Source organism: Panulirus ornatus, chromosome 35, assembly GCF_036320965.1.
Source record: "Panulirus ornatus isolate Po-2019 chromosome 35, ASM3632096v1, whole genome shotgun sequence".
NCBI classification, from domain to species: domain Eukaryota; kingdom Metazoa; phylum Arthropoda; class Malacostraca; order Decapoda; family Palinuridae; genus Panulirus; species Panulirus ornatus.
The window spans coordinates 10,941,218-10,955,859 of NC_092258.1; the positions used below are offsets into that span (position 1 = coordinate 10,941,218).

The 14,642-nt window shown below is 38.1% G+C and overlaps 1 protein-coding gene across 1 annotated transcript in view; it reads left to right on the forward strand.

Annotated features, from left to right (window-relative positions):
• Positions 1–14,642, forward strand: part of LOC139760136 (alpha-1,3-mannosyl-glycoprotein 4-beta-N-acetylglucosaminyltransferase A-like) — a 127,084-nt gene that overhangs the window by 83,477 nt on the left and 28,965 nt on the right. The window contains 2 exon segments of the mRNA XM_071683025.1: positions 179–309; positions 14,510–14,617. Coding sequence (XP_071539126.1) covers positions 179–309; positions 14,510–14,617 — 239 coding nt within the window.

The window sequence follows — 14,642 nt, forward strand, 5'->3', positions numbered from 1 at the left end:
TGAGTTAATGGTTTAAGAAACCTGCATAGATTGTTGTAGAGTTTTTAATTTTGAGAGAATGAATCTTTTGGGTAACATATTTCTGGATAAGAGAAGTGATGAGTTTGTGGTATTTTAGTAGGAAAAATTGAAAAGGTAATTTTTTGAATGCTTCTAGTTAAACTGACTAACATTTCAGGGAAAACTTTCAAGACCATTGATCTATCAGCACTGGTGACATTCTTGCTAGTGTTCCATAATGACAAGCCTTGTGACTGGCTTCTTGACCACCTTATTCAGAACAAAGTTTGCCGATTTGATCAACCCTCGGTATGTTTTAGTCCTGACTCATTTCTTGCCTGGCTGGTTTTTGCAAATGTCCACTTTATAGTAAACTCTTGAGTATCCACATGTATTGGGGTTGAGGCCATTCAAGAAAATGGGATACTTGAGATACAGTGAACCCCAGCAGTATGTGTACCATACATCATATCTGGTTCATAGACATGTTTTTGACAGAAGATATAATTTAGAAATTACAAATATCAGTATCCTGCCAATAGAGAACCATGATGATAAGATTTACTGTATATTACATGCTGATCAGTGTCTATGATGGTGAGATAGATACAGCTTTCAAGGTTTAGGGTTTGTGATAAGATAGGGGTTAAAATTTTTGTTGATATTTGAAGCATCTGTCACTATAATCATTTATTATAATGCATTCTGTCCTCTTTTATAAACATTTCCTCTAAAGTTATCATTCATTGGTAACATAAAACTTTTTCAGTGCTTCATGACTGCTCTGACCTTCAAATTCATTCTTTTACTTATAAAGTGTTATGCAAATTGTGTCAAGCCATTAGTTTTGAAGATTATATTTTACCATATTTTGTGAGTAATAAGAGAATTATGTCATGTCTGTAGGATTGTGGATAATCAAGAGTTTACTCTACTTTTGATTTGTATAAAATTGGAGGTCACCAGGTGCTTCGTGACTCAATTTAATCAATACTTAGCAGCAGATCAGTGTTACTACTGAATTTCAGACAAAGCCATGCCAAGACTTAAGCTAATTTGCAGTGGCAACACTACAAAATGTGATGCACCTTAATTAGTTGTCGTGACAACTTCGATCTTCAGTGTAACTGTCCATGATTTAGTGTGCTGCACTTGTAGCTTGAATCTGATCAATAAGATTAGCTAATGCATTTGCACCTGTAGTAAAACCTCCAAATAATTGATGATAAGAAGGTCCAAAATATATGAATTCCTATTTTCATTACATTCATTTATCATATGAATGCCTCATTTTTAACATCAGAGTAGTGTCCTTTTCATGAGTTTCTCAGTAAATATCTATATCCTAGGTAAAATGATCTTCTAAAAACTCTTTTGAAAGAATTAGATCACATTTTAAAGTGAAATCGTTGCTATATGGATATTCTGACTCCTACATTTATTTTACTTTAAAGATAGTTATTTGATTATTTAGAGGTATTACTAGTTATATCAGTCATGCTTACAATGCAAAGCATATTGCAAAATTATTTGAACTAGATTCTGTCATTTTATCTATCTCGCCAGTTGCTGTCCTTATGTTTAAACCTTGAAGGAAGCAGGAATTTGAGTTATACTGAAATAAGGTCATAGTATGCAAGTACAGAAGATAAAAGCCACATCAATGACCAAATAGCAGAGTTTGTACCACCAGGAACCCACCTTAAGTTGATAATGTACAGTGGCTCACTATTTCACTCCAGTAACATTTTACGGGTTGGTACGTTGGTAGTATGTTTGTTTCTTACAAATGGGCTGGAATTGTTCACCACAGTCTCCCAGATAAGGCAGGTTCACAAAGTAGTTGCAGTAGAATGACCAAAATTCTCTCCCACATTTAATATACAGAGACTCCTGCTTGTGACATCATTTTGGTTTATGACATTTGGTCTGTGATATCATAAATACCCAAGGGGTTAGTAGGAGTACACCTGACCTCTCTTGGAAAGGTGAAATGATGAATTTGCATACATCTAAATTAAGAACATTGTGAGTGTTTTGTGAAATGAAGGTACCTTGAATGTCTTTATCTGTGTTGTTTCACCGTAGTGTGTTACAGTATACACACATCAATTTATAAATGAATATATAAGTGTTGGTTTTGTTCAGTGTCTTGAAATTTTCACAGGCACAGTGACCAAAAAAGGAAGTGCTTGAGGATATTTTTGTTATTTTGAACTTTGATATCTCTTTCAAATAATGTAGTCCTTCAGTATGAACTCAGATGACATAAGTTATATAAATCACTACCCCAGAAATATTAGAGCTAAGTCAGGAATATTATATCTTTGTTACCACGATCCATGATCATGTTCCCAGCCTTGTCGTTTGACCTCATGATAGTGCCGTACCATTAAAAACTACCAATGATTATCATTACATTATTGTTTTTGCAGTGATTTTTTTATAAGAGTAAAGTACCTTGTTAGTTTGGTAAGGGTTACTTTAAGAACTGTGCACTTTTATCTACAAACCATACCTAGCTAGACACAGGTAGCAAGCTAAAAATGCAGAAGGCTGACAGTCTAAAGTTAAAAGTACTGTAAAAGTTAATCTTGTAAATAATGATTTCAGAATGTATGTAAACTGATATATATATATATATATATATGACAGTTCCAGTGATCTTTACACTAAAAGAGTAAAGAGGAAAATCAATGGAAATTAATAGATGAACTTTACTTAAAAAAATTGGCCCTGTTACATACTGAAGCTCATACACTGTTTGGTAGACCTATGCTGGAAGACTTTCCTATAGACAGCATACTTCTTGCTCTAAACCTGCTTTATCAGTTGGACTTTTAATCATTGGTTAAAAGAGCATGTTTCCTCTTGCTCTTAGGAGCACTAGAATCACCATCATAAGTGTGCTTGGGACCCATGATCACTTTAACCCAAGGATCCTCAGAATATAAAGCAGATGGGTGTAGTTACATTTGGAAGAAGACATAGACTGTTTTCAAGAAGTCAGGTCATAGGTCACAACACCTTACTATATTCCTGCTTCCAACACCCATCATGCATATTGTGCATTCATTGTTAATGTAAATATTACATATTCTTCTTGCATTTCAATAGGAAATACTGCCTCACTATTTTTCTGCACATACTTGATGTTTGTATAATCTTTTGGTACGTTATGTATGACAGCTAGAGAGCAGATGTGAATAAGTGAGGCCATTGTTTGTCAGCTCCTGAGACTTCCTAACTATGGTGGGAAACAACAGGTACAGGAAAACTTGATATTTGTGGTTAGTCAATTGACAATTAGGAAAGAGGGTATTGTAATAATTGATTATTTGAGATGTTATGCATATGCTTAGATGTAGCAATAAACATGCTGCCAGCAGTTTGAAAATGACGTATAAGTTAATGTTTTTTTATGTATTTTACAGTTATGTATCTTTTGTTTCGAATATTATTATTTTTTAGTCTTTTGAGGAAAATGATGCATTCTCAGCTCCTTTTCTCTTTACATTGGGTGGATCAAGTGCATATAAGCATGCATCTTTTGTGGGAACTAATTTTGCAGAACTGGAGAGTTCAGCCCACTTAACTTTCAAATTGGATTTCACTATTTTAGGGAGCATAGATCTACTTTGTTAATCCTCAGAGATGAGTCTTTTGAAATTTCTCCTCTGCTTTATTCTCGAATTTGATACTGCCCTTTTACAGCTGAAAGCTTCACTTGGTTAAGATTATAGTAGAAGCCAAATATTTATGAAGTCAAGGGTTACGGGTGATCCCAGAAACTAACTGTGGTTTCCTTAAATTTTAGAATATTTCAATAAGATACACTGCACTCCCAGAGAAAAGAGTTTTCTGGAAATGAAAGATGTATATGAGATTCATATTGTAAGGTGGTCATGGCACAAATATCGTTGATACCTCCACTCTCCTCTCCACAGGTTGGCATCTGTTCATTGCTACACTTACTTTAAGAGTTGCCATATTATATGAGAGTGACAGTGCCAGTGAAGGACATAGTCCTAGTGCTATGTAAATCAAATGACCTAAGGAGTAATGACCATAATTGACAATATCTTTGATAGCTGTACCCTATCAATCTATCTATATCTCTGACTCCCTTTGTGGAATTTTGCAGTTAGTGTTCGTGATTTAAGTTGTATGCTATACTCTATTTAGAACTTTTTTTGATATTTTGCCTTGATTTCACCCTTAATTTTTTTTTTTTTTTTGCTTTCTAAAATTGAATTTTTAGTGAAGTGCAGTTAAACTAGCAAATAAACACAGAATATTTATAGAAAAAATATAAGGCAGCTGAAAAAAGACTGCATAAGTGTCAAAATAATTTTTTTTTTCATACTATTCGCCATTTCCCGCATTAGCGAGGTAGCGTTAAGAACAGAGGACTGGGCCTTTGAGGAAATAGATGATATTAATAATATTTATAAATATTTATAAATATTTATGATATTTATAATGATATTTATAATAAAACAATAGATTCAAAACAAATGGATCAAAAATTTAGGAATATAGAGGTGTAGAAAGTTACTTGAGAAAATGCGGTTTAAAGTTGACACTTTGCTTGAACCATGTTTTTCTGCACCTCAAGAAAATTGCATGTCTAAGGCAAACTAACAGAAGTTACGGATATCTCTTCACAGCTTGGGAGCCTTATTATGTAGGGTGCAGTGGCAGCTATATCTCTGAAAAGTCAGTAAATTTTATAGTCATCTGGAGTTTAGGGTAGCAGGTACGACATATATGGGAAGACATTGGGATAGATTTAATGCTTTTTGTGAGGGACTTTATTTTCGTCCACCTAACAGTTCTTTGCAGGACCCTGCTTTCAATACTTTTAACCTGACTACAGTGGCTAAGTAGCCAAGTGCTATGATACATCCATTCATATAGAAACACCGCTTTAATCATAATTTTTTAGCTACAGTGATTATATCTCATGCTTTGTCATTCAAGTTTCACAGTTTATTTAGAGTTGTAGTTTGATAAATCATCTATATTGTGTTGGGGGAATATTATACTTTCACTGTTTGTTTAGAGATTTATAATGTCATTGCCTCATCCACCAACTGGGTAGATATAATTTGTTTTTATTTTTCTTATTGTTTCATAAGCAAGGTAGTGCCTGGAACAGACAAAAGAAAAGCTATATTTGCTTGCATCTATTCTTAAGGTCTCTAGTTTAATACATCAAAACTACAGCCTCCAATTCATAATCAGACCCCACAGACCTGTCTGTTGGTTTCACTGCCTGCTTTCCTGGTTCAATCCTTTGACAGGACGTCTTCCATGTATGCTACATCACTCCGGTTCACTCTATCCTATGCATGCTTTTCACCCTCCTGCACATTCTGACCCTGAACTCTCATATTTTTCACTCCATCCTTCATATCCAGTTGTGTTTTATGTTTTCTAAAGGTTACTTTGTCAAATCTCAGACAAATTTTTCATTTACTGTAGCCACCTGAAGGGTAGGATGAATTTTGCCATGCACCAAATGGAAAGGGTTAAAATAAGGATATTTAAACATTTCAATCATCATAGGGTTATATGAATTACAGAAATATATAAAAAGAAATCATGACATTTTTAGAGACTTTTTTGCCATATTAAGTATTAAATGCTACTTAATTGTTTCTCAGGCATTTTTGGAAATGTCCTATTAAGGCTAGCTCTTCTATACCTTTTTTTTTTACAATGAAGAAAGCGAAGCAATTGTTTGTTCCTGAGAAAACATAGTGTCCTTTTACACTTACTTCTGTGCACAAGGAGGCTGCACTGGCCATGGTTGGTAAAACTGACTGAATTCCTGTATAATCCAGAGAAAATAGGTGATGCTTAGCATGGTGTGAATATGATGGGGTTTTCTTTCAGCATTAATCAAAACATGGTGTTGATTGTGACAAACATATTTATCTTATATTTTTCAGATAAAATAAGTGTTGTTTCATGCTTCTTTTGTTCATATGTATTTCCAGATTATATGCTCTTTCATTGTTCATATGTATTTCCAGATTATATGCTCTTTCACGGGAGCGGGGGGCCAGAAATCCTCCCCTCCTTGTATTAACTTTCTAAAATGGGAAACAGAAGAAGGAGTCACGCAGGGAGTGCTCATCCTCCTCGAAGGCTCAGAGTGGGGTGCCTAAATGTGTGTGGATGTAACCAAGATGTGAAAAAAGGAGAGATAGGTAGTATGTTTGAGGAAAGGAACCTGGATGTTTTGGCTCTGAGTGAAACGAAGCTCAAGGGTAAAGGGGAAGAGTGGTTTGGGAATGTCTGGGGAGTAAAGTCAGGGGTTAGTGAGAGGACAAGAGCAAGGGAAGGAGTAGCAATACTCCTGAAACAGGAGTTGTGGGAGTATGTGATAGAGTGTAAGAAAGTAAATTCTCGATTAATATGGGTAAAACTGAAAGTTGATGGAGAGAGGTGGGTGATTATTGGTGCATATGCACCTGGGCATGAGAAGAAAGATCAAGAGAGGCAAGTGTTTTGGGAGCCGCTGAATGAGTGTGTTAGTGGTTTTGATGCACGAGACCGGGTCATAGTGATGGGTGATTTGAATGCAAAGGTGAGTAATGTGGCAGTTGAGGGAATAATTGGTATACATGGGCTGTTCAGTGTTGTAAATGGAAATGGTGAAGAGCTTGTAGATTTATGTGCTGAAAAAGGACTGATGATTGGGAATACCTGGTTTAAAAAGCGAGATATACATAAGTATACTTATGTAAGTAGGAGAGATGGCCAGAGAGCGTTATTGGATTACATGTTAATTGACAGGCGTGCGAAAGAGAGACTTTTGGATGTTAATGTGCTGAGAGGTGCAACTGGAGGGATGTCTGATCATTATCTTGTGGAGGCTAAGGTGAAGATTTGTATGGGTTTTCAGAAAAGAAGAGTGAATGTTGGGGTGAAGAGGGTGGTGAGAGTAAGTGAGCTTGAGAAGGAGACCTGTGTGAGGAAGTACCAGGAGAGACTGAGTACAGAATGGAAAAAGGTGAGAACAATGGAAGTAAGGGGAGTGGGGGAGGAATGGGATGTATTTAGGGAATCAGTGATGGATTGCGCAAAAGATGCTTGTGGCATGAGAAGAGTGGGAGGTGGGTTGATTAGAAAGGGTAGTGAGTGGTGGGATGAAGAAGTAAGAGTATTAGTGAAAGAGAAGACAGAGGCATTTGGACGATTTTTGCAGGGAAAAAGTGCAATTGAGTGGGAGATGTATAAAAGAAAGAGACAGGAGGTCAAGAGAAAGGTGCAAGAGGTGAAAAAAAGGGCAAATGAGAGTTGGGGTGAGAGAGTATCATTAAATTTTAGGGAGAATAAAAAGATGTTCTGGAAGGAGGTAAATAAAGTGCGTAAGACAAGGGAGCAAATGGGAACTTCAGTGAAGGGCGCAAATGGGGAGGTGATAACAAGTAGTGGTGATGTGAGAAGGAGATGGAGTGAGTATTTTGAAGGTTTGTTGAATGTGTTTGATGATAGAGTGGCAGATATAGGGTGTTTTGGTCGAGGTGGTGTGCAAAGTGAGAGGGTTAGGGAAAATGATTTGGTAAACAGAGAAGAGGTAGTGAAAGCTTTGCGGAAGATGAAAGCCGGCAAGGCAGCAGGTTTGGATGGTATTGCAGTGGAATTTATTAAAAAAGGGGGTGACTGTATTGTTGACTGGTTGGTAAGGTTATTTAATGTATGTATGACTCATGGTGAGGTGCCTGAGGATTGGCGGAATGCGTGCATAGTGCCATTGTACAAAGGCAAAGGGGATAAGAGTGAGTGCTCAAATTACAGAGGTATAAGTTTGTTGAGTTGAGTATTCCTGGTAAATTATATGGGAGGGTATTGATTGAGAGGGTGAAGGCATGTACAGAGCATCAGATTGGGGAAGAGCAGTGTGGTTTCAGAAGTGGTAGAGGATGTGTGGATCAGGTGTTTGCTTTGAAGAATGTATGTGAGAAATACTTAGAAAAGCAAATGGATTTGTATGTAGCATTTATGGATCTGGAGAAGGCATATGATAGAGTTGATAGAGATGCTCTGTGGAAGGTATTAAGAATATATGGTGTGGGAGGAAAGTTGTTAGAAGCAGTGAAAAGTTTTTATCGAGGATGTAAGGCATGTGTACGTGTAGGAAGAGAGGAAAGTGATTGGTTCTCAGTGAATGTAGGTTTGCGGCAGGGGTGTGTGATGTCTCCATGGTTGTTTAATTTGTTTATGGATGGGGTTGTTAGGGAGGTAAATGCAAGAGTTTTGGAAAGAGGGGCAAGTATGAAATCTGTTGGGGATGAGAGAGCTTGGGAAGTGAGTCAGTTGTTGTTCGCTGATGATACAGCGCTGGTGGCTGATTCATGTGAGAAACTGCAGAAGCTGGTGACTGAGTTTGGAAAAGTGTGTGGAAGAAGAAAGTTAAGAGTAAATTTGAATAAGAGCAAGGTTATTAGGTACAGTAGGGTTGAGGGTCAAGTCAATTGGGAGGTGAGTTTGAATGGAGAAAAACTGGAGGAAGTGAAGTGTTTTAGATATCTGGGAGTGGATCTGGCAGCGGATGGAACCATGGAAGCGGAAGTGGATCATAGGGTGGGGGAGGGGGCGAAAATCCTGGGGGCCTTGAAGAATGTGTGGAAGTCGAGAACATTATCTCGGAAAGCAAAAATGGGTATGTTTGAAGGAATAGTGGTTCCAACAATGTTGTATGGTTGCGAGGCGTGGGCTATGGATAGAGTTGTGCGCAGGAGGATGGATGTGCTGGAAATGAGATGTTTGAGGACAATGTGTGGTGTTAGGTGGTTTGATCGAGTGAGTAACGTAAGGGTAAGAGAGATGTGTGGAAATAAAAAGAGCGTGGTTGAGAGAGCAGAAGAGGGTGTTTTGAAGTGGTTTGGGCACATGGAGAGGATGAGTGAGGAAAGATTGACCAAGAGGATATATGTGTCGGAGGTGGAGGGAACAAGGAGAAGAGGGAGACCAAATTGGAGGTGGAAAGATGGAGTGAAAAAGATTTTGTGTGATCGGGGCCTGAACATGCAGGAGGGTGAAAGGAGGGCAAGGAATAGAGTGAATTGGAGCGATGTGGTATACCGGGGTTGACGTGCTGTCAGTGGATTGAATCAAGGCATGTGAAGCGTCTGGGGTAAACCATGGAAAGCTGTGTAGGTATGTATATTTGCGTGTGTGGACGTATGTATATACATGTGTATGGGGGGGGGGTTGGGCCATTTCTTTCGTCTGTTTCCTTGCGCTACCTCGCAAACGCGGGAGACAGCGACAAAGTATAATAAAAAAATATAATAAAAAAAAAATGCTCTTTCATGTTGGATCAAGAGTTCAGTCACAAGATATTGATGTATCTCTCTTGGAAAACAACCTTTTCATTTTTTATTCCCTTATAAGCATCTGGAATGAAATGAACACTTATCAGGAGCATTGTAGTTTCAGAAGTGGTAGAGGATGTGTGGATTAGGGTTTGCTTTTAAGAATGTGTATGAAAAACACTTGGAGAAACAGATGGATTTATATGTGGCCTTAAGAATATCTGGTGTGGGTGGAAAGCTGCCAGAAGCAGTGAGAAGTTTATATGAAGGGTGTAAGGCATGTACATGAGCAGGAAGAGAGGAGAGTGAATGGTTCCAAGTGAAGTTTGGTCTGTGGCAAGGATGTGTGTTGTCATCATGGTTGTTCAGTTTGTTTATGGATGAGGTGATGAGTGAGGTAAATGCAAGAGTCTTAGAGGTGCACATGCAGACTGTAGGGGATGAGAGGGCCTGGGAAGTGAGATAGTTGTTGTTTGCTGATGGTATAGTGCTGGTGGCAGATTCAAGAGAGAGAGAGCCTGGGAAGTGAGACAGTTGTTTGTTGAGGTGTAGTACTGGTGGCAGTTTCAAAAGAGAGACTGCAGAATTTGGTGACTTGGTTTGGAAGAGTGTGTGAAAGGAGGAAGTTGAGAGTAAATGTGAATCAAATCAAGGTTATTAAATTTAGCAGGGTTGAAGGACAGGTTAGTTTGAATGGAGAAAGCTTGTAACTCCTGCATGCCATAAAGGGCTGGAAGTGGGAGCTGGATATCCTTCTCTTTTGTATTACTTCCTAAAGGAAGGAGAAGAAGAACGGGTTAAGGGGGAATTTTTACCTCTAAGGCTCAATTATTTGTTTTTGATGCTGCCTCACTCCCAAGTGAAAAATCGAACATGTATGAAAGGAAAAGTTCGTTGATGTCAGTTGCTTACATTGTACTCCTTTCTTAAGAGCCCCCAATGTTGATGCTTGTCGTTTTTAATCTTTGATGCATGAAGATCTAATATGCTTTACACCAGTGGTGCTAGATGAGGCTAGTGTAGTGGATAGGGCAATGTTTGTCAACAATATCAGCTGCCTATGGATCAGCAGGTATGGATCTGGAGAAGGCATATGATAGAGTTGATAGAGATGCTCTGTGGAAGGTTTTAAGAATATATGGTGTGGGAGGCAAGTTGTTAGAAGCAGTGAAAAGTTTTTATCGAGGATGTAAGGCATGTGTACGTGTAGGAAGAGAGGAAAGTGATTGGTTCTCAGTGAATGTAGGTTTGCGGCAGGGGAGTGTGATGTCTCCATGGTTGTTTAATTTGTTTATGGATGGGGTTGTTAGGGAGGTGAATGCAAGAGTTTTGGAAAGAGGGGCAAGTATGCAGTCTGTTGTGGATGAGAGAGCTTGGGAAGTGAGTCAGTTGTTGTTTGCTGATGATACAGCACTGGTGGCTGATTCATGTCAGAAACTGCAGAATCACATGCCCTGATTCAATCTACTGACAGCACTTCAACCCCGGTATACCACATCGATCCAATTCACTCTATTCCTTGCCCTCCTTTCACCCTCCTGCATGTTCAGGCCCTGATCACACAAAATCTTTTTCACTCCATCTTTCCACCTCCAATTTGGTCTCCCACTTCTCCTCGTTCCCTCCACCTCCGACACATATATCCTCTTGGTCAATCTTTCCTCACTCATTCTCTCCATGTGCCCAAACCATTTCAAAACACCCTCTTCTGCTCTCTCAACCACGCTCTTTTTATTTCCACACATCTCTCTTACCCTTACGTTACTTACTCGATCAAACCACCTCACACCACACATTGTCCTCAAACATCTCGTTTCCAGCACATCCATCCTCCTGCGCACAACTCTATCCATAGCCCACGCCTCGCAACCATACAACATTGTTGGAACCACTATTCCTTCAAACATACCCATTTTTGCTTTCCGAGATAATGTTCTCGACTTCCACACACTCTTCAAGGCTCCCAGGATTTTCGCCCCCTCCCCACCCTATGATCCACTTCCGCTTCCATGGTTCCATCCACTGCCAGATCCACTCCCAGATATCTAAAACACTTTACTTCCTCCAGTTTTTCTCTATTCAAACTTACCTCCCAATTGACTTGACCCTCAACCCTACTGTACCTAATGACCTTGCTCTTATTCACATTTACTCTTAACTTTCTTCTTTCACACACTTTACCAAACTCAGTCACCAGCTTCTGCAGTTTCTCACATGAATCAGCCACCAGCGCTGTATCATCAGCGAACAACAACTGACTCACTTCCCAAGCTCTCTCATCCCCAACAGACTTCATACTTGCCCCTCTTTCCAAAACTCTTGCATTTACCTCCCTAACAACCCCATCCATAAACAAATTAAACAACCATGGAGACATCACACACCCCTGCCGCAAACCTACATTCACTGAGAACCAATCACTTTCCTCTCTTCCTACACATACACATGCCTTACATCCTCGATAAAAACTTTTCACTGCTTCTAACAACTTGCCTCCCACACCATCTATTCTTAATACCTTCCACAGAGCATCTCTATCAACTCTATCATATGCCTTCTCCAGATCCATAAATGCTACATACAAATCCATTTGCTTTTCTAAGTATTTCTCGCATACATTCTTCAAAGCAAACACCTGATCCACACATCCTCTACCACTTCTGAAACCACACTGCTCTTCCCCAATCTGATGCTCTGTACATGCCTTCACCCTCTCAATCAATACCCTCCCATATAATTTACCAGGAATACTCAACAAACTTATACCTCTGTAATTTGAGCACTCACTCTTATTGTCCAGAATACATGCTTGAATCTCACTGATTCAGCAAAAAGTTCGTTGGTGCTGTTATACACTGCAGCACTGTATTCAGTATTTACTTTTCATCGTAGCTAGTATAAGCCTAATTTTGTACAACCAGTCATCTTTCTTTTTGTTTTTATTGACAATGATCTTTAGTAAAAACTTATAAAGCAAATTTGTATCCTCGAAGTATGACTTTAGTATGTTTTCAGACCACACTTATTGCCATTTCTGTAGTCAGAAAGAGCAAATAGTTTAGTTAAACCTTTAATGAAAAACACTTAATGTCACATAAACTGTTAAGAAGCCTATTACAGTGTTATAACATACATAGAACTCTCTTGATTTGCTATAAAAACAAGTATAGCTTTTAAGGAATGTTTTCTATGATAAGTCAGTAAAAATGTCAGCTGTGTACATTTGTGTTCTTAGAATATGATATTGCCCTCAGATGTCAGTATATGCAGTAGCATGGTATGTGTTTCAAGGTCTTTTGGGTTTTCCCAGATTTCAGGCTGACAGAAAACATCTTTTGAATTGTGTGGGGTAAATCCAGATATATGTTCAAATGTAACCAGAGGATGACATGTGGCATGAGATGAGTTGATCATGTAAGGAATGAGTGCAAGAGAGAGGTGTGGTAGTAAACAGAGTATGATTGAGAGAGCTGACCAGGGTATGCTGAAATAGTTTGGACAGAAGGAGAGGATGATTGAATAGAGACGACTAAGATATTATATATATCAGAAGTGGAGAAGCAAGGGGTAGAGTGAGATGGAAGGATGGAGTGAAAGAGGCTATGAGGCTGTTAGGGCCTGAACATTCAGGAGAGATAGGCATGCATGGAATAGAGTAAATTGGAGTGTTGTAGTATGCAAGGATGGAGGGAATGTGAATGGAGGGGCTTTGGTCTTGGTGTATTGTACATAACTGCTAGAGAGTGGATGCAGAAAAATACGGCTGTTTCACCTATTTCTGGTGCTGCTTTGTTAAAGTGTGAAAAATAATAACCAACTGTTGCAGCAAAAGGGTTAAAGCTGATTTTTCATTTGACGCAGTGAAAAATTCTGAAATAATTTTTTGTGTTTATTTTTCTGTATTCCTCTCTTTTTGAATTATTTTGTCACTGTAGAGAATTAATACGAAGCTGTCTTTCTTTAGTTCTTTAGCTGTTGAACAACTTAACAGTTTGTGTTCATGAAGAGATTGAAATTCAGATCTTGAGAGATTTCGGTAGTTCAGAAAGTCGCTCTTTTTTTACTGTTTTTGTTATGCAAATATCCTATAGCCAGTATATAGTTGCCAGCTTCTGTTAGGATTGAATTTTGGATGGGTAAGTAGGCTGAGAGAAGTGATTGTAATTGATTCCATCCTAAGTTTAATACTTGATGACTTATGTTACTAGAATTTTATAGATATGAATCATATATCTACTCATATAATTGCACAGGTACAGCACCAAGATCTGGTCATCAGATATTAGGAAACTTTACAAATCTGGAAAAAAAATTCAAAATTACCTTTCCTCAATAGAGGAAAAAAGAGCAAAGGTAGTTTATGAAGGCATTGTATACTGCACTTCCTGCATCAATCCTCTGTCAGCTCTCAAGTTCATATGTTAACCTACTAAGTTCAGGAATGTTTTATTGTTCCCCATTTTTTTCCATCCTAATTATGGTATCAAAAAATAAGAAGAGTCAATTATGTAAAGATACTCTGAGGGAGGGGAGTACATTAGAGATAAGCATACTACACATACAGTTAAGCAGAACATTATGAGAAGTTGAATGTAATGCTGAATTCATGTAATAGCCTAAAAGAAACTTACTCGATTCCCAACAAGCGAGATTCTTCCCATGTATTTTAGGTACATTGAGAAATCTGGAAAAAGTAAAGAATAGATAATTCAGGATTTTTAAAGTTGCACCTGTAATTATATTAGTCCTTAGAATCTGTTGGATTGGGTCTCCTTGTTACTGCTACATTAATATTTTGGTCACATGAACAGTATATGTGAATTGCTTCTGCTTCTATTGTAACTGGTGTATAGATGATATGCTGGACTTGCTAACACAGTAGTGCATGTCTTTGTAAATTGCTTATGGTGTTATGTGCATGAAAGTTTTTGCACTTGTAATTGTATTGTCTTGTCTTCTTGACCATAATTTCTCTTTATAACTTCATTTTTTAAGAATTTAATAAGTGTGATCTGTTTTCTTTACTGATTTTAACAAATAATAATCAAATGAAATTTGGGATAATACAATGAGAAACTCAGGAACTATATAAATGAATAATACAGCCAGTTTTCACAATGCATCATAGATTAGAAAACCCCTTGTGTGTGATTACTTAGTATTACTGTTATATACAGAAACATTGCAAGAAGGCAAAGGAGAATGTTTGGATCCACTACAAGCCCTCCCTGTTCCAACACATAGGGACCCATTCATCACTTAAGGGCAAAGTGCAGAAGCTAAAGGTGGGTAGTTTGTATAGAAATTAGC